General features: G+C 45.5%; 1 protein-coding gene across 1 annotated transcript in view; it reads left to right on the top strand.

Moving 5' to 3' along the window:
- The window catches only part of RND2 (Rho family GTPase 2), a 95844-nt gene that overhangs the window by 5498 nt on the left and 69216 nt on the right, over positions 1–21130 (top strand). Inside the window, exon 2 of the mRNA XM_040436517.1 lies at positions 16848–16935. Coding sequence (XP_040292451.1) covers positions 16848–16935 — 88 coding nt within the window. The remainder of the gene's footprint in view (positions 1–16847; positions 16936–21130) is intronic.

Here is a 21130-nt window from a genome sequence, read left to right as displayed (position 1 = left end):
GTGCTGTGTTGTGCTAGCTGACTGTGCAGCAGAGCCCTCTGAAGGGTTAATAACGTATGCATCTACAATGGGATTCAGTTCAGGCTGCTCAGCTGGATATCCCCCTTTTTTCGCCCCAAAGTGGAATCATATGTCAGTTTCCACTAGTAGAGTACAGTGTAATCCTACAGAGAATTGTTCCCAGAGAGTTTTTGCATTTAGGAAAAAGTGGTGTTCCACCGAGGCATGGTGTGGGGTGAAGTCCCACAGATACATATACATGGTAGGTAGCGTGTAGGCAAATACTCAGGCGTGATCATAAAGGATTAAGCTCGGCCTATGGTAGAGACCTGGCGTTTTATCTATAGAAATGCTAATAGTGTAACTCATTGTAAGTGCCTTGTGATCCTATCAAAAAGTTCAGAATTGAGTTGTAGAGATGAAACGTGGTCCTATAATGCAGACGGTGTAATCCTATTGACTCCATGAAGTTCTTTAGAGATAATTTCCACGGGCTAGAGACGATACAGAAAACGGGTAATGCTGCGCTATGAGGATGTCTGGCTCTGCAGCTTGGACCTCTCGTGGATTTCATGCCTAGGAAAATTCTACTGCTATATGGTGTTTTATGGTATAGTGATGATTATGAATGGAGCGCAGCTAAGAGGATGGGGCTGGGTACCAGGGGGTGCCAACGAACCACTCTGCCATGGTATTTAGGACAGAACTGACTCTTTGAGCTAATCCTCTGATTATGGAGACATAACATGGGTTTTAAAGAACATTTTAATCTGAGATCTAGCTGTACATTTGCTAAGCGGTTGAAGGCAGTCTGTTGTTTTCTATTATTTTAGACTAGGGGTAGTGTACTGTATACTTTTTTTTTTTTCAGACCGAAAGTCCAAAAATGTTTGCCCCCATGGTCACTACTTTATCTGGCATATCTCTAGTTCTGAGAATCTCCTTGAAGCATCGGCATACGTCTACATGAATGGTATTGGCAGCTGTTTCCATAAAACTCACGTTTATAGGCTTGCAACTTTAGTTTTATTGCGCCTTTAAATATAACAGGAGGCAGCGGGATGGTGTTTGTAATATTCACTGTGTCATACGGACACAGTTAAAAAATAATGAAAATTGGGGTCTTGGTCCTTTGGCATATTGGGTGTGTTCTGCAGACATAGGCTATTAAATATGCTGCAGAAGGTGTGTATGAACGGAGCTCTGCCTCGTTTTATCTATTAGAATAAGCAGAAAATGAACAAATATGACTGCCACTAAAGTGATGCGAATCCAGATGAAAAATAAAGAACGGTATACTGTACCTTTAAGGCTCAGTTCACATCTGCGCTAACATTTCCATTGCTCTGCAATATTATTTCAGTACAGATGCAAGCCGGGCTCAGCAGACCCCATAGGGGGGATCCGGTTTCCAACAGAGAGCACTGCTGTGCTATTATGTCCAGCTTTCCAGCTTTTTTTTTTTTTTTTTTTTTGTTGGAGGTCATTAATGGAGCCTCCCACTCAGGTGTGAACGAAGTCTGAAATTCAGAGCCGTTCTTCCACTGCTGTCCTTCGTTGGCCTTACTCCTCTGTTTATGTCTTTGCATGATTAGGTGTTGTCCATCAGTGATGGCCAGTTCGCAGTGTTCGCCGACGAACACATGCTATCTGCCATCTTCACTCCCAAGTCCAGCGATACAGAGGTAAGTCCTTACCTGTGCCTGCTCCGCGAGCCGCTCTGAAACACATGCGGTCACCGGGAGCAGGCAGTTCAGAGAACAGCCCGATGAAGGCTATTCTCTGAACTGCCTGCTCCCGGTGACCGCATGTGTTTCAGAGCGGCTCGCGGCGCAGGCACAGGTAAGGACTTACCTCTGCATCGCCGGGCTTGGGAATAAAGATGGCAGATCGCATGTGTTCGTCGGCGAACACTGCGAACTGGCCATCACTGTTGTCCATAATTGCACCACGTGGCTCTGGTGGCCAATGCCACGTGACTTGACTTCCATATGAACCACATATCATCATAGTGGGCTGTAGTCACTGGAGCAAGAGTACCAAATGAGGAACCATCACAGATAGTAGTATATGTGTAGATGCAGACAAGAAAGAGAATTGGTGGAAGGCGACCAACCCTCCCCTTCATAGGCAGGTGGAGCTAACATACAAAACAAGCTATCCTTACAGAGGGTGGAAGGTGGTCATCAGAGCTTGGGTTTTGCTGTCTTAGAATAGGGCATAGGGGAGCAGTAGCATGACCAATCATGGATTTCACTATGACTTTTCCTCTGGGGAACCTGTGTTCTACACCCCACAGCTTTCTTGTGTTTGTGGAACATTATGGTTGGGGGGGAAATAGTGCACCACTGAGTGGCATTCATCATCACCATTTCAAAAATATAGTGCTGGAATAAGCGCCATTTAGCTAACCCTATGTCACCTTGGTTGGCCTTTAATCTCCGCCAATGGCTTTGTAATGTATTGTGGTGCTGTGATCAGATGTTCTTCACCTTCTGGCTACACAACTGTATGCAGTGATTGATATCATAGCTCATTTTGTGTATGACCGTTCCAATCAATGACGGTAAGAATAGGAAAGCTCGTATCTATTGTCGGTTACTAATTAACCACATAACTGTGCGCAGGTTTGGCTTTCCGAGAAGGGTGTTTGGATTTATATCATCAATATTTCTTCCACTTGATGTGTCGCTGTCATCTCTGGGCTCACTTGTTAATTATATTTTATGATATGTTGACTTGTCTAGCCGCCAGAGTCCAAGTTTCCTTGCAGAGCAGGCGTCCGATCTTGTGTTGTAGGTCAGCCTTCTACTGTAGCTTCCTGCCTCATGTATTGGTTCCCACAGAGTTCTCTATTTTGGGCCTTTGTAGGTTGTCGCATTTACTGCAGACATATTATATGATCCATGCATGTTGTAAGCTTGATGGTTCATCGGGGTATAATTAGAAATAACTTGTAGATTTATGGAATGACGTATTCTCTACTGGACTGTACAAAAACAAAGGATAACAAGTGACTTCTAACGGCATAATAATTTACATCAGGGGATTATTATTTCTTAGAATTCATACTTTCCTAATGACGGTGTTGGGTCTTTCTTGTTAAATGAAGGTCTCCTGCAGACTGCTGTCAGCACCCTCAGCAGGACCATACATGGTCAAGGAGATATAATGGGGTTATCCCACGAAAGTATTACTATGCAATGTCTAGGGCATTTCTAATGAAGTATTATTGCAATACACATGCAAATTATTTTTTTATGTCCATAACATTTTCCATCTTCTCCTGCTTATTCTTCTGGTCCATCTTCTTCTGCATTCAATGGTGGACTAACATGCTCAGTATCTTCCCTGCTGTCCTCCTCTCAGTGCCATCGTGGAGATCTCATAGTGAAGCTGCCTAGATACATTTCATTGAGGAATTAATTAATCCATTCATTCCTGCATCTAAATTCATAGAAATGTACCTTTTCCCCCAACAAATGCCAAATAGACATCAGCCCAACATTTCATTCACATTAGAAGGTCAGCCAGTCATTGGCTAGTTTGGTTAACCTAAATTTAGTGTGTATGGCCATCCATAGGCTTAAGAATCATTTTGTCTTTGATCCGCTTTGACCAGTTGAAATATTCCGCATCGGTCAGAATACATGAAAATATACTTCCCACTGTTGAAGTAATTTGGCCTAAAAAATTGGTTCATATGATACTAGATATCTCTCTGATTATCTGTAGGTCCCAGCCATGATTTTTCCAAAACGCCATTTACAGTTATTTAGTGTATGTTAACATACATAAATGGGGAAGCACGTTAATTAGTGATGGGCCAGAGGTTGCCTTTGTTTAGTGTCTGGTTTATAGAGGGGAGGAGGGGGCCCAAGCAGTGAACCCCCCTCCATGATGCATATATATATGTATATTGAAAAGAGCTGTCGAAATTAGTCAGCCCCTTTAATGAGGTTAAGGAGACTGTCTCTACGGAGTCCACTAATGCATGCATTCAGTCTGGTCTTCCTGTAGACTTCACACAATTGCATTAGCTGAAAACATCTGGGCTTAATCTCATTAGGATGGTTTTAACTGTAGTGAGCGCGGATTAACGCTCATTCATTTAGATTTCTGTCTGATATTTTAATTGAAAATACAGTTATCAAGTTTAAAGAAACGCTTAAACATTTGGCTGCAGATGAAATGTTTTGTGACGGCTCAGAAGTGCAAATATCGATACTATGGTAACAAAAGCAGCAGACTATAAGAAGAAGGCATGCTACGCTAAGAAACAGAGTGATTTTCTGAACCTATCTGAAGCTGAAATAAAGGAGGCCTAGTTGTTGAGTCATCACGTGGGCTTTAAAGCGAGTCCGCCAGCAGTTTTGATACCTGCTGTGGACTTCAGTCCAGTACAGAGAGTGCCCGGCACTGCACCACCCACACACTGCGCTAACACTGCACCACCCACACACTGCGCTAACACTGCACCATCCACACACTGTGCTAACACTGCACCATCCACACACTGCGCTAACACTGCACCATCCACACACTGTGCTAACACTGCACCATCCACACACTGCGCTAACACTGCACCATCCACACACTGCGCTAATTGCTTGAATACGTATCCCTCTCCAGTCTGTTCCAGTCATTCATCAGTGGTGTTCAGTACTTTCACAGAAAAGCCTTCTGTAGGATGAAAGAGTTCATATGGCACGCAAAACCCCGCAAAGGCACACAAAGGTCCTTCTCACAGATGGGAATGATGGCCATGTCACGCCTCACATGACGCTTTGTCAAAGTTCCTTCTTTTATTATCAGAAGTAGTAGGAATATGATCTTTTTTTTCTGCCTGATTCTGCTCCTGCAAGTGCCCAGGAGGTAGCGTGAAGTGCTCTGTGCATTGAGCTGTTACACAGCCACTCCCCTCTGCTCTGAGTGACAGCTGTAGCATCCAACCAGGAGAAAACTACAACTGTCGCTCAGAGGGGAGGGGCTGTGAAGCAGCTCAATGCTCTGCCGACACAGTGAAGCTCCACCTCCAGTGAAGCGCCAGAGCACTTGCAGGAGCAGAGTCTGGCAGATTCCCTCAAGGGCATTGGCAGAAGGAAGCAAGTGCGAAACTTGGGTTGGATATTTCACTATTGGATCTCTCTGTCTGTGTTCCTGAGAGGGATCTAGGCGGAGATTCGATGTAGCTGAAGCATTGGAGGTGTAGGGTGCAGTGATTATCTGGATTTCCGTGTGGAGCTACTGGCAGAACAACTAGAGTGTCTTTCCTTCCCTGGACTTCTTTCTGTGAATTGAAGGGAGCGTGGATCAGATTTTACAATGCTCATCCAAAGAAAGTCAGAATCACCCATGAAGTAGAAACCCGTTTTTTCTTATCTTAGGGAAAATATTCCTTTCCGACCCTAAATTTGCCAATCAGAATAATTCTCTGGTCAACAACCCTTTTCTTTAGAAATCTAGTAGCTATAACTTACACTCCAGAAATACATCCAGGCCCCTCTTGAACTATTATTAAGTTCATCATCACCACCTCTTCTGGCAGAACTCCATGGTCTCACTCCTTCCTCTTTTTTCCTCTAGGCATAGATAATGGTCTGTTATCCATCCATCTGTTATTTGCATGAAAAAAAATACAAAGGACAGTGGAAAAAACTTATTACAAGGGACTCCAGGTTATCTTTTGAGGTCGACAAATCCACTTCATGATGGCTACTAATCATCTAATAATGGAGAGTGTGTATTATTTTACCTTAAAGGAGTATTCCTATCACAGACAATGGGGGCATATCGCTAGGATATGCCCCCATTGTCTGATAGGTGCGAGTCCCACCTCTGGGACCCGCACCTACAATGAGAACGGAGCAGGGAAATGAACGGAGGGCGCACTGCGCATGCGCAGCCGCCCTCCATTCATTTCTATGCTACATAGAAATTAATGAGAGCAGGGGCTGCACATGTGCGGTGTGCTCCCATTCACTTCTATGGGAGCACCGTGGACATCCGGGGTCCTCCAGCCACAGCTCTCCCCGCTCCGTTCTCGTCGTAGGTGTGGGTCCCAGAGGTGGGACCCACACCTATCAGACAATGGGGGCATATCCTAGCAATATGCCCCCATTGTCTGTGATAGGAATACCCCTTTAAAAGGGCTGGTCCTATCATAGCTGTATATAAGTGGGTAATTGCTGGGGCCCTCACTGATCATGAGAGTGAAGGTCCTGAGTACAGCACTCAGCTGTCCTTGTCAGGTCCATAGAAAATGAATGGCGTTTGTGTGACTGTCACTCCATTCAGGCAAGAGGCTTTGTACCCCTGTTCTCAAGATTGGTAAGATTCCCAGAAGTGAGACTCTCAGATGTCAAACACTTCTCACTATCCTATGGATGGTGGAATAACCCTATTAAAGGGGTTATCCAAGACGAATAAGGACCTCCCGGAGTGACCAACCTGGAGTGGTGATCATAATTACTGGGTTCGGTCTCTGTGGCTCCCGGGCTGGGTCTTCCTCTCCCTGCAGTGCTGAAAACAACATCTGTCAACAGATGACTGCTGCAGCCAGTCACAGGCCACAGCGGTGACCTGCTCTCCTAGCGGCCTGTGATTGGCTGGATCGGTCACGTGTCCCCCCCCATTGACGGATGTTGTTTTCAGCACTGCAGTGGAAGAGCCAGCCTGGGAGCCACAGAGACTGAACCCAGTGGCGGGAACCAGGTAAGTATGATCTCCACCACTGGTCGGCCACACTGGGAGACCTTTATTAATCTTGGATAACCTCTTTAAGTTCTATAACCGGCCATATACAGATTGGAGATGGCTACTTTCTAAAAAGCCTGCATTCGTGATTGCCCTGGGAAGGTTGTCCATGCCTTTTCATGTCATGACAGTCAGCAGCCAGTGGTCTAACCTCTGAGAACTCTTTAGGTTGTTAAAATGGGTTTGAGTACTTAGAGTCTCCGGTTCTCCTGTTTCTTTCATTCGCATTTCCACTTCATTCATCTATTTTATTCTTGCTGTTGCATTTCCTTTAATCTTATCATGTGCAATTACAGTATGTCAGGTGGACACATGGTGCTAGATCCACCAAGGAATAATCGAAGTACGCTTTCCTTGTATCCCATAGGAATAGCCCGGCTTCATTTGCATAACTTGTTACAAGGTGATAATTTCCTTTCTCCATCTTCAGGGACTTTTTTTTTATTATTCCAGAAGATGAATAGGATTCTGGAGAAATTTGTGTGATTCATTTATCGTTGTCATCTCACATTTAAATGAGGAGGTCTGGCAGCTTGAAATGTGAAGACATGGAGGAAATATAGCTGCACCGGGGAAAAATAGGAGACAAAGAGCCGTCATGTGGGTGGTTCTGTGCAGATGATCTCATGACTTTGTAAATCATTGATTCGTCCCTGACCGGTTATTAGAGGGGTTTTCTGGGAGTACATTAATGAGGGCCAGTGACGTACATAGAGAAGGGCCCCATAGCAAGGATAAAGCCAGGCCCCCCACGCAGGACAGAAGGGTTTCCACCTAAACCCCTTTCAATGACCCTTGGGCCATTGTTTCCACTGCCTCATTTGCTAAAAGTTGTTTCTTTAGAGGGTAGAGTCCTGACCAAGTTTTCACTCCCAGTAGAAAAGGGGATGATCCGAATGGGCCCCCTCTTGCCCTGGGCCTCATAGCAGTCGCATGGTCTGCCGCTATGGTAGTTACACCCCCTGATGAGGGCCTATCCTCAGGATAGGTCACCCATATCAGATCAGTGGGGGTCTGACTCCTGGCATCAGTGGGGGTCCGACTCCCGTCACCCCCAAGATCAGCTGTTTGAAGAGGCTGCAGCACTGGCGCCGTACATTGTATAGTGGCTGCGCTTGATATTCAATTGAATGGGACTGAGCTGCTACTAGTCCATTTGACCAATGAATGTGATGACTCTGGCAGAGAAAGAGGGTGAAGGTCTCATTGGAGCACTGTGGTCCCTTTAAGCATCTGATCACTGGGGTTACCGGGAGTCGGACCCCCGCTGATGTGATATTATTGATCTGTCCTGAGGATAGGTCATCAATAGTTTACTCCTGGAAAACCCCTTTAATGTCCATTTACTCAGGCTGGGGAACTCAGGGAACGAATGCTTTAGGAACTTTAGTTCAGCCGATCATCAGTCTTTCTAAGCACCCCACCTATCTGCTGACAAATGCTCATTTGTCGAAATAGTATGGAGGACGAAGGGTGGTGCTAATGATCATTTTCAAATAAACACACTGAAAGCAATAATACTATAAGGATCAGATACTAAAAGGGGGTCATTTACTATTAGAAATATGCCTATATTAGGCGTATTTCTGGCGTAGATTGCGGCACAAATAACCTATGTGACTTTTCCTCGCTCACGCCAGGTCTAAAGAAGGGGACAGGCCAGAAAGCCCCTCTCATTCATCATTTTCTTTGCCTGTTTTAGGTGTAGAATATGGTCTAAACGTAAGACAGCTCGGATGCTGGCTTAGGCTAATTTAACACTAGCGTTCGGAGCGGGTCCGTCTGATGTTTCATCAGACGGATCCGCTCCGATAATGCAGACGTTTGCATCCGTTCAGAACGGATCCGTCTGCATTATAACTTAGAAAAATTTCTAAGTGTGAAAGTAGCCTGAGCGGATCCGTTCAGACTTTACATTGAAAGTCAATGGGGGACGGATCCGTTTGAAGATTGAGCCATATAGTGTCATCTTCAAGCGGATCCGTCCCCATTGACTTACATTGTAAGTCTGGACGGATCCGCTCGCCTCCGCGCGGCCAGGCGGACACCCGAACGCTGCAAGCAGCGTTCAGGTGTCCGCTCACTGAGCGGAGCGGAGGCTGAACGCTGGCAGGCGGATGCATTCTCAGTGGATCTGCCTCCACTGAGAATGCATTGGGGCCAGACGGATGCGTTCGGGACCGCTCGTCTGCCCCTTCAAACGGAGCTCACGAGCGGACACCTGAACGCAGGTGTGAAAGTAGCTTTACATTTACACCGGCGGTGGATATGCTGAAGTTACATAAAGGCCGGCGCCTCTACATAACTTCGGCGGATCCCCCACCAGCTAAAGGCAGTGATGGTCAGTTCTCAGTGTTTACCAGCGAACACATGCGGGCTGCCATCTTTAGTAAGGTAGACTCACCCGTCCGGCGATGCACAGGTAAGCCCTTACCTGTGCCTGTGCCGGGAGCCGGTCTGAAATCAAACGCAGTCACAGGGAGCAGGCAGTTCCGAGAACAGCCGCCGGGGGCCTTCATCGGGCTGTTCTCGGAACTGCCTGCTCCCGGTGACTGCGTTTGATTACCTGTGCCTGTGCCGGCAGCCGGTCTGAAATCAAACGCAGTCACAGGGAGCAGGCAGTTCCGAGAACAGCCGCCGGGGGCCTTCATCGGGCTGTTCTCGGAACTGCCTGCTCCCGGTGACTGCGTTTGATTACCTGTGCCTGTGCCGGCAGCCGGTCTGAAATCAAACGCAGTCACAGGGAGCAGGCAGTTCCGAGAACAGCCGCCGGGGGCCTTCATCGGGCTGTTCTCGGAAACTGCCTGCTCCCGGTGACTGCGTTTGATTTTAGACCGGCACAAGCACAGGTAAGGGCTTACCTGTGCATCGCCGGATGGGTGAGTCTACCTTACTAAAGATGGCAGCCCGCATGTGTTCGCTGGCGAACACTGCGAACTGGCCATCACTGGCTAAAGGGCTAAATTACCCCCTTAGCGCTGACACTTGTAGTTGTGTCATGACATAGGAAATGTAAATTGTTAAAGGGAACCTGTCACCGGGATTTTGTGTATAGAGGACATGGGTTGCTAGATGGCCGCTAGCACATCCGCAATACCCAGTCCCCATAGCTCTGTGTGCTTTTATTGTGTAAAAAAACCTATTTGATACATATGCAAATTAACCTGAGATGAGTCCTGTCCCTGAGATGAGTCCAGCGTGAAGGAGCCCAGCACCGCCCCGCATCCTCAGAATCTCCTTCTTGCTCCCCGATGTCAGAAAGCTAGAGCGCCGTAATCTCGCTATGCGCGAGCTAGCGCATGCGCAGTTTCGTCATAGTGTTCCTTCCCTGTGCTGGCATCAGCCTCAGGGAAAGAACTGCGCATGCGCGAGCTCGCGCATCGCGAGATTACAGCGCTCTAGCTTTCTGACGTCGGGGAGCAAGGAGGAGATTATAAGGATGCGGGGGGGTGCTGGGCTCCTTCACGCTGGACTTATCTCCGGGACAGGACTCATCTCAGGTTAATTTGCATATGTATCAAATAGGTTTTTTTACACAATAAAAGCACACAGAGCTATGGGGACTTGGTATTGCGGATGTGCTAGCGGCCATCTAGCAGCCCATGTCCCCAGCTATATACCCAAAATCCCGGTGACATGTTCCCTTTAAACTTGTAAAAATTTTTTTGATATATATATCTTTTTGGTACCAGGAACGACATGAGGTTTTGTATGCAAGTTCTATGCAGCAGCCAATGACACAGTACATGTATACAGCCCATGAGAGCTACAGATGTAGCAGAGCTGGCAAAGGTGCCATCTAGCACGACTCAATGTGATGTGGTAATGTGTTTTCTCTAGTTTTACGTGTCACTGCAGGTAAATGTATAGTGTGATTTCATCACATATTTATTACAATGTACAAACAGTGTAGAAAAGCACAACTTTGTCTACCATTGACTGTAAACTCATTGCATGCAAAATCTAGTATATTCATATCTTCATTAGCTTTTTTTGTAAATTTTTACAACATTTTTTAAATTAAATTTTACTTGATGTTTGTAGTGCAGAAAAAAATATGTATCTGCATGGAAACTGTCAGCAAGTAGGCCCATTTTTGAAGACCAGCATGTAGTATGCCAGTCTTAAGCAGCTGCATGCCTTTTAATAATTTTGCTACACCTGGGATATCCGTGTGCTAGGAACTCAAATCTGTGCCAGCTAGGAATTACCGTATTTTTCGCCCTATAAGACGCACCGGCCCATAAGGTTTTTGAGGAGGAAAATAAGAAAAAATATATTTTTAACAAAAAGGTGTGCTTTTGGTGGGTTTTGAACTAATGGTGGTCTGTGCATGACACTACTATGGGGGATCTGTGGATGGCACTGTTATGGGGGGGATCTGTAAGTGGCACTGTTATGGGGGGATTTGTGGGTGGCACTGTTATGGGGGGGATCTGTGGATGGCACTGTTATGGGGGGGATCTGTGGATGGCACTGTTATGGGGGGATCTGTGGATGGCACTGTTATGGGGGGGTGATCTGTGGATGGCACTGTTATTGAGGGGGATCTGTGGATGGCACTGTTATGGGGTGTGGATCTGTGGATGGCACTGCTATATATGTGTCACCCACAGATCCCCCACCTCATAACAGTGCCATCCACATATCCCCCACCCCATAATAGTGGCATCCACAGATGCCCTAATATACCGGAGCTAAACCTGTGGGAGGGGGAGGGAAAAGGGGCCGGTGGCATGCAAATGCGGCAGGGCCGGTGCGGTCACTGTACTCCGGCCCCACCGCTCACTCTCTTTCTTAATTCCTAAACCTTTTATAATAATAACTTTAATTGAAGTTCCAATCCCCAGCCCCATCTGTACTACTTACTAAATGTCCTGTAGCAGGCAGAGCAGAGCAGGGCGGGCGGCCGGCCGTAACTCACTGATGTCACGTGCCTGTGCCGCTTACTTTATGAATGAAGTAGGCGGCACAGGCACGTGATGTCAGTGAGTTCCGGCCGCCCGCCCGCCTGCTACAGGACATTTAGTAAGTAGTACAGATGGGGCTGTGGATCGGAACTTCAATTAAAGTTATTATTATAAAAGGTTTAGGCATTAAGAAAGTGAGTGAGCGGCGGGGCCGGAGTACAGTGACCGCACCAGCCCTGCCGCATTTGCATGCCACCGGCCCCTCCTCCCTCCCCCTCCAGCTGATACATCGCAGTCTGCGATGTAAAATGGCAGCATTCGCCCCATAAGATGCAGGGGCATTTCCCCCCCACTTTTGGGGGGGGGAAGTGCGTCTTATGGGGCGAAAAATACGGTAGCATAGATTTAATTTATAATTTATGCCAGTATTCTGGTAAATGTTGCCCTTGTCCTGCCCACATGTTTTTTTTTAAAAAGAGGCGAAACCCATCAAATCCATATCAAGATCTACATGTGCTACAGTTGAAACCAGAAGTTTACATACACTGTATAAAAAGACACATATGCATGTTTTCTCAATATCTGAATAAACCTTTCCTGTTTTTGGTCAATTAGGATTACCATAATGATTATTTGCCAAATGCCAGAATAATGAGAGAGAGAACGTTATAAGGCATTTTATTACTTTCTGCAAAGTCAAAAGTTTACATACATTTCATTAATATTTGGTACCATTGCCCTTAAACAGTATGACTTGGGTCAAACGTTTTGGATATCCTTCCACAAGCTTCTCACAATAGTTGGTCCAGTGGGGGGATGTGTACCAGGACAGTACACAAATGTGATACCTCTTGGCGACTTCCCTTTTCTGCCACACAATAGTTGGTCGGAATTTGGGACCATTCCTCCTGACAAAACTGGTGTAACTGAGCCATGTTTGTTGGTCGCCTTGCTCGCACCTGCCTTTTCAGCTTTGCCCATAAATTTTCAATAGGATTGAGATCAGGCTTTGTGATGGCCACTCCAAAACATTGACTTTGTTATCCTTACGCCACTTTGTAACCAGTTTGGCAGTATGCTTCGGGTCATTGTCCATTTGGAAGACCCATTTCCGCCCAAGCTTTAACTTCCTGGCTGATGTCTTGAGATGTTGCTTCAGTATTTCCACATAATCTTCTTTCCTCACGATGCCATCTATTTTGTGAAGTGCACCAGTCCCTCCTGCAGCAAAACAACCCCACAACATGATGCTGCCACCCCCGTGTTTCACAGTTGGGATGGTGTTCTTAGGCTTCCAAGCTTCTCCCTTTTTCCTCTAAATGTAACGATGGTCATTATGGCCAAAAAGTTCAATTTTAGTTTCGTCTGACCACAGGACATGTCTCCAAAAATGTAGGTCTTTGTCCCTTTGTGCATTTGCAAACATTAATCTGGCTTTTTTATGTTTCTTTTGGAGTAATGGCTTCTTCCTGGCAGAGTGGCCTTTCAGCTCATGCTGATACAGTACTCGTTTCACTGTGGATATTGACACAATCTTACCAGCTTCCGCCATCATCTTCACAAGGTCTTTTGCTTTTGTTCTTGGGTTGATCTGCACATGTCGGAACAAAGCACGTTCATCTCTGGGACACAGAACCCGTCTCCTTCCTGAGCGGTATTATGGCTGGCTATTCCCATCTTGTTTGTACTTGTGTATAATTCTTTGTACAGATGAACGAGGCACCGTCAGGTATCTTGAAATTGCACCCAAGGTTGAGCCAGACTTGTGCAAGTCCACAATTCTCTTCCTGATATCTTGGCCGATTTCTTTAGACTTTCCCAAGATGCTACACAAAGAAGCAGTGTGTTTCAGGTGAGCATTTATATACAACCACAGGTGTGTCTCTAACCACAGGTGTGTTTTGCTGCCAACAAACCTAACAGAAGCTTCCAAACACATGACATCATCATATGGGCAGTCCAGAATTGTTTAAAGGCATAGTAATCTTAGTGTATGTAAACTTCTGACATTGCAGAAAGTAATAAAAATGCCTTAAAAATTCTCTCTCTCTCATTATTCTGGCATTTGGCAAATAATAATAATAATTATGGTAATCCTAACTGACCAAAAACAGGAAAGGTTTATTCTGATTACATGCATATGTGTCTTTTTATACAGTGTATGTAAACTTCTTCTGGTTTCAACTGTATTTGAGAATTTTGTTGCAGATTTGATGCAATATTGGCACAGATCTCACCCTTTCATTGAAAAGGGTGAAATCTGCACAAGAATAACACTTCACATGCACGGAAGAAAAAAGCCAAGTGTACATGAGATTTGTTTAGTCTCATACGCTTTGCTGGTACTGTATTACAATGCATTTTTTTTAGCACGAGAATCCATACGGAAAAACCACACGTAATCTGCAACGTGTACAGGTAGCCTCAAAGCTCTGCATAGCACATCACTGATGTGCCATGCCAGACTTTAGTGGAGCGAGCGCAGGAAGGAGCAGCGATGTGCTATGCAGTGCTCCTGCCTCTGCACACTTCGCTCTGCTAAAATCCTGTACCAATGTGATATATCATATATCGGTGCAGGATTCTAGCAGAATGGAGCAATCGGAGACAGGAGCTTTGCATAGCACATCACTGCTCCTGCCTGCGCTCGCGCCATTTAAAGGGTTTGGGTTCAGAGCTCAACCCGGAAATATCCTTATCTTCATCCAGGCAGGCCCTCTGATAGGAGCATTGGAGCATTTCATGCTCTGATGCACTTCCTTGCCCTATGCTGTATCGCGCAGGGCAAGGGCATTTTTGTTTAAATTTTTACACTGCTAGGCGGAAGCTTACTGGGAACACTGCTAGGCGGAAGCCTCAACCTAGGAGAGACCCAGTACATCACTGGATCTGCAGAAAAAAGCCCTTCAGCCAAGGGCAAGGGAGCACATCGGAGCATGAAATGCTCCCATGCTCATCTTAGAGCAGCTGCCCGGGTAAAGAAGCTCTGAACCCGAACAACCCCTTTAAGCCTAGCGTATCACATGGGTGATGTGCTGTGCAGAGCGGGTACAGACAGGAACAGCGATGTGTGCTCCGGCCTGTACTCAGCTCACTGCAGCCCCAGTGGAAACTGTACACCATTAGAGCACTGACAGATCAGGGCTGTGTACAGATGCCAAGGCGCTATAGGCATCTGAACTTCAGGTGCCTATTTCACAAGGAAAATGAATTTAAAAAAGTACATTCAAAAATTACTTTATCACACTTAGAATAGGTTTTAATAAAGTTTAGTTGAAAGCTTAGGTACAAACCCTCCCTTTACATGGCAAAGTCAGCTCTACTACATCTGTACGTATAGTAGAATGAAAAGAGAGCAGACAAAGCCCTGTTTTGTAACCAGCAGTAACCAGTCAGATGTTTGTGTTCATTAGCCAGACTCTGTAACCAAAGTCATTAATAGGCAGTAATGAGTTAGTGAATGGATGTGTCTCGGCTTCGTTGTCTTACACGTTGGAGACGTCCCATGAACATGATTTACTCTGGATGCTCTTGGATGAGACTGGTTGTCAAAACCGTACATAAGGCATTGACCTTTTGGACATCATATTGGAGAATCGCTTATAATGAGGTTCCATAATATAATAGCTCAACTGGCTCAAACCCTAAATTTCATTTTAAAGGGGGTTGTGTCACCATTAAATATCATATTCATTGTATAGATCATAAAATAGAGGCATACTGACCATTTGCATGCTGTCAGAAAACAATCACATTTAGAGAGTTATTACATTTACTTACACAGTATGGCGCCACCTGTGGTTGGAATGTATACAATGTCCACATCCATCTACAGAGATGAGAGCTGCTAGTCACACATACTCAGTTATTCTTCCTACAGCCAGGTCTCTGCAAAGTGATCCTCTATTGATGACTATTCCTCAGGATAGGTCATCATCAATATTAGATCGGTGGAGGTCCAGCACCCGGCACTTCCATAATCAGCTGTTTTTGGGTAGCCACTGGTACCGGAAAATATAAACTGTGTACACTGTGTAGTTTTCGGCACCAGTTCAATGAATCTGAGCTGAGTTGCGGTACACTGTCACGGCTACTACACGGTGTATGTAGCCTTCTGCTTCCAGCTCCATACAGCGACAGTATCATCCCTTTCTTCCCAGAATTCCAGAGGAGCATGTATGGCCTATAAGTCTCACGCTGATAGGGGTGTGCTCTCCCCAAAGAGAGATATTACCCCCAAATCCTGACTTGGCCTCTCACCCAGTTAAGATAGTACTCTCTGCTCTGCCCTGAGGAGGGGCAATCACTCCGAAACAGTTGTCTGCAGATGAGATGCTGGCTTATTTAATACCCGAGTCATGTCTCAAGGCCTATTTAAAGGGTCGAACACTGATTTATAGAATAGCTGCCTTACATCTGGTGGCATCAGAGTCAGAACTTACTAAGAGCTAATTTGCATAACCGTCTATAAGTCTCATGCCAATTAAGGCACTCTCTCCCTAAGAAGAGATAGTACTCCCCCCCCCCCAAAAAAAGGAAAAAAAGTACACCTGTTGACATGACACCTAGTTACAGATTTTTCCATTGTAGGTTCCTAGGGCCTATGGGGAGTCTTTTCAGCAGTGTGACAACCCGCCTTTCTTCATCACCCCTATGTGCTCCATATGTCACACTCAGATTGTAAAGGGTGTAAAGTTGAGTGGTTGAAGACTGTGTTAAATTGTAATTGATTCTGTCACTTTAGATGCCTTGATTGGTGCCAGAATGTGTGGCGCACACTTGCTGCACCAGATATGCAAGTTGTATGCGGTACAATTTTATTTCATTTAGCACATGCAGGATTCAATTTTTCTTTACATAACTTTTGTATCAAATTTTTATCCTGTTTTGCACCTTGTTTTGTTGTAGTTTTAGACAGTTTTTTTGCGAATGTTTTGGACAAAACTGTATCCAAGGTGGTACGAAAGTGATAGTATAAATCCCTACGTAGCAATATGTCACAGCTTCCCTTCACCGCTCTCTGAAACAACATCACAGGTTTGGACACAATTAACAATCCAAATCATAAATGGCGCAGGCACAGTAATCTGGTGCAAAATACACCCACCTTCTCCTCTTTGCTCCGGAGTGTTTTCTGTGTGTCCACTGCTCCGCATCATAATCTCGTTCTCTCTTTTTCAGAATTATGTCCCGACTGTTTTTGAGAACTACACCGCCAGCTTTGAGATAGACAAGCAGAGAATCGAGCTCAACATGTGGGACACGTCTGGTGAGTCTCTGCTTCTGCTGTATATCGGCGGGCTGTCTGGGAGTTACACAGCATGGCAGGTGTGCTGATCTGTAGCTGGAAATAATGAGCATTTTATGTGTTGTGTGGATGTTCCAGCAAAATAACTTTCATTTTATTTTAGATTTTCTTTTAAAGAGCAATTGTAGCAAAAATGTAAAAGGAATGAACAAAGTAGACAAAAGGGTCCTTAAAAATGAATAGATTCTGGTGATGACCCATTCATTTGGGGAAGTATAGTGTGAATGAGGCTTTCAAGGGATTTTCTGGGAATAAATAACTTTCTGTGATGCCTCAAGCCTACCTCCCCTACATTCCTACTCGCCTGCTCTCCGCTGCTCCGGTCTTGCGTTTACATGTCATCTGGTTCTCCGGCTTGCATACTTGTGACTAGGCATGGTTACCTTTTCCGCTGCCCAGGACCGGCGTTAGGGGGGGCAAACTGGGCAATTGCCCTAGGCCCCCATCCTCTAAGGGGCACCCTGCTTCAGTGCTGCTGTTCAGCTGAACGTACCTGGAAGCGGACGGGCAGACAGCTGAAAAGCTGCACCTTACAATGCCCTGTAAGGCCCCCTCACAGTACACATAACACAAGTCATTACCACAGTGCTGCTCTGCAAACTGACAGCTCCGGACACCAGCAACACTCTTCTACTGGAGCTGTAGGACCTGCCATGATGTCACGTGCGGCAACACTCTTCTACTGGTGCTGTAGGACCTGCCATGATGTCACGTGCAGGAGGCGGAGCTCATCAGAGAAGAGGGGAATGAATGACCTGCGATGACCTCACAGCTATGCAGTAAAGTAATGAAGAAGAAGACCAGTGATGCATGGGAAGAAGTGAATGATTCAATGTTAGTACCAGGGAAGTGCTGGGAGTTGTAGTCCTCTCCACTTATACCTCCTGTTATGTAATATCAGAGTACATTACAAGAGGAGGTATGAGGAGAGGACTAAAACTCCCAGCATGTCCAGCTTGTTATGTAATATCAGAGGAGGTATAACAGGAGAGGACTACAGCTCTCAGCATGTCCAGGCCATTATTATGTAATATCAGGGTACATTACAACACCCTGGATATGCTGGGAGTTGTAGTCCTCTCCTCTTATACTTCCTTTTATAATGTACTCTGATATTACATAATAACGGCTTGAACATGCTGGGAGTTGTAGTCCCATCCTCTTATACGTCCCCCTGTAATGTGCTCTCCTGTTATACCTCCTGCGTTAATGTGCTCTGAATTAGGGCCAGGATGATGGATAGGCGAGGGTAGTCATCCACCTAGGGCGCTACTTTGCTACCCATAAAGGGGGGCGCACTCATGGCCGTCCAACTTCACAAGCCTCAGGCCTCTAGGCATCAAGCCTGTGAGGCATTAGAACAATGACATTAACGGGACCTCCTGCACTGGGTCACGCATGATGACATGATCGCGTGAGACCCGGAGCAGGAGTGGTGATGTCATTGGGACCGCATGCATCAGGACGCAGCAACACAAGCCACAGATAAAACTGTGGTCTGTATCGCAGACAGCGGCGGGGAAAATGGGAGTGAGGTGTTTTTTGTTATACTAAATGTCCGCACTACTGGGGGCACCAGGAAAGGGGAGAAGGAGATCATTATATATACCTGGCACTACTGGGGAGGAATGGAGGAGCATTATATACTGGCACTACGGGGGAACATTATATATATATATATATATATATATATATATATATATATATATACTGGCACTATGCGGGGGGAGCATTATATATTGGAACTATTAGGGGGCACTACAGGAGGACATTATGGTTATATTATTACTACTAGGGTACTGGACGGGCACCCGGCACCCCTGCCGATCCGCTGTTTGAGGAAACGGCATGCTCTGTGCGCACGTGCCATCTCCTTTCTCTCTTCCTGCTCACTGCTGTATGTCTATGGGACAGCAGCAGTGGACAGCATGCTCCATCTGCTCAAACAACTGATCAGCGGGGGTGTCAGGTGTTGGACGTCGGACTGTGTTTTTAGCACATTATTGCAAGATTTGGGGCCCCACTTTTGATTTTGCCCAGGGCCACATTTTGTCTAAAACTGGCCCTGCCACAAGCGACATGTGTCTCTGCAGCCTACCATTGCCTTCATCGGTGACGTAGCTTGTTGCAGCAGATGAGGTGACCATGCCCAGCTAGAAGTATGCAAGCCAGGGATCCGTAAGATGGACACACGTGATCCAGCGTGCAGGACCGGAGCTGCGGAGAGCAGGTAATTATGAGTCTTTCAATAATGGAGGAAGGCTGCGGCATCACTTAAAAGTTAGTTATTCCTGGAAAAGCCTTTTAGACTGCTCAGATCAGGTATAGACTGCTTTGCTCTTATTACAATGGTACCTTTATTTGTTCTGTCCCTCGCCGAGATCTTAAAAAAAAGACTTTTTAAACTTATGTTAATGAGGTTCAGCAAGTGCCCAGGGGCGGCGTTACTGCAGCAAGTGCCCTGGTCCCTCAGCGATGTGCCCAAAAAACCACACCTCTTTCACCCCTCTGGCTCGCCCTTGTTTCCTATTATTACCTCCTCCTCTCCCTCCCAGATCTAGCGCCTGCGCCGCTCCACACTTGTCCTGAGAAACAGGTAGTTGGACTGCTCATGCGCCGGCAGTGCAGGCACGAAATCTGGGAGGGAGAGGAAGAGGTAATAATATGAAAATTAACATGCATGTACAGGTGAAACTCGAAAAATTTGAATATTGTGCAAAGTTCATTTATTTCAGTAATGCAACTTAAAAGGTGAAACTAACATATGAGATAGACTCATTACATGCAAAGCGAGATATTTCAAGCCTTTATTTGCTATAATTTGGATGATTATGGCTTACAGCTTATGAAACCCCAAAGTCACAATTTTGAGGTACCCTTCGCTCAGGGGGTATGGATTAATTAGCTGACTAGAGTGTGACACTTTGAGCCTAGAATATTGAACCTTTTCACAAAATTCTAATTTTAAGCTGCATTAATGCAATTCCTTTTAATTTGCATTACTGAAATAAATGGACTTTTGCACAATATTCTAACTTTTCGAGTTTCACCTATATATGGGAGAATCGGGAGAGATAGTTGTCAGCCTACAATAATGTAAAGTGTATGGCCAGCCTAAGCCTACGTAATTTAGTTATGTGCCATGTGGCTACCAGTACTCTGTGAGACTTACCAGTCGGAGGTGCCGCATTACCCATTCTCCTAGCACAGAGCGCAGTGATTTATATATCCCCAGTCATGAGGGACACAGTTTAGCATCTGCTTATTAATACAAGTGCAGTAAGTATATCATGTATATAAAGGGAACTGGAAGTTTTGCACAATAATAAATCAGGCCTCGTAGCCCGGGCACATCTAGGCACAGGCCCCTCCTACTATCTCGCTACGCTGACATTAATCACTTTTAATGCTATCAAGTTGAACCCGCGATTATATATCCAGTTATTGGCATTTGAAGCTGTCATAGTGGGAAGTAATAAATGTGTTTTATACCAGAAGTAACGTCAGGATAATACCCTGTTAGCTTAATGTCAGAAGAAGCCATCATTATGCACTTTTATTGCCTCCTTCATCTTAGAACGCAGCCTTCATTTCAATTACAATTTTTTTAAACATTTCCTAATATGTGTATCGGTAACATGTGTTATGCTATCAGGGGTCTTTCTTGTGGAGGTAATTGCCGTTCCTTGTGGCAGAGAGCTCCTAGTCCTAACATCATCTTGGTGGGGGTTTTGCATGATGCAACGCAGAATATATATACTTTATATATAATATTAATATAATTATTTATTATCGATATACACAGTATATCTCATTATACAGGCCATAATATATCTGGAATAAGGTGACCAATAAACTGACTTTTAAGGTGCCTATAATGGGGGGGGGGGGGATGTTTTGTTACATATGACTCTCAACACTTTTAGCCATTCTTAAAAAAAAAGAGAGACTTATCGGGCTCTGGGAAGATCTGGTAAATCTCTCAGACAGCTCGTGGAAAGCGTTGGGTTTTCCGAGAGTTTAATACTAGTGGCCTATCCTCAGGATAGGTCATCAAAATCTGATCGCTGGGGGCCGACTCCCGGTGCACGCGCCAATCAGCTGTTTGAAGAGGGTGCGGTGTTCCGGTGAGCGCTACGGTCTCTTCCTAGACCAG

Source organism: Bufo bufo, chromosome 6 (genome assembly GCF_905171765.1).
Source record: "Bufo bufo chromosome 6, aBufBuf1.1, whole genome shotgun sequence".
NCBI classification, from domain to species: Eukaryota; Metazoa; Chordata; class Amphibia; order Anura; family Bufonidae; genus Bufo; species Bufo bufo.
This window is presented reverse-complemented; position numbering and strand designations above follow the sequence as displayed.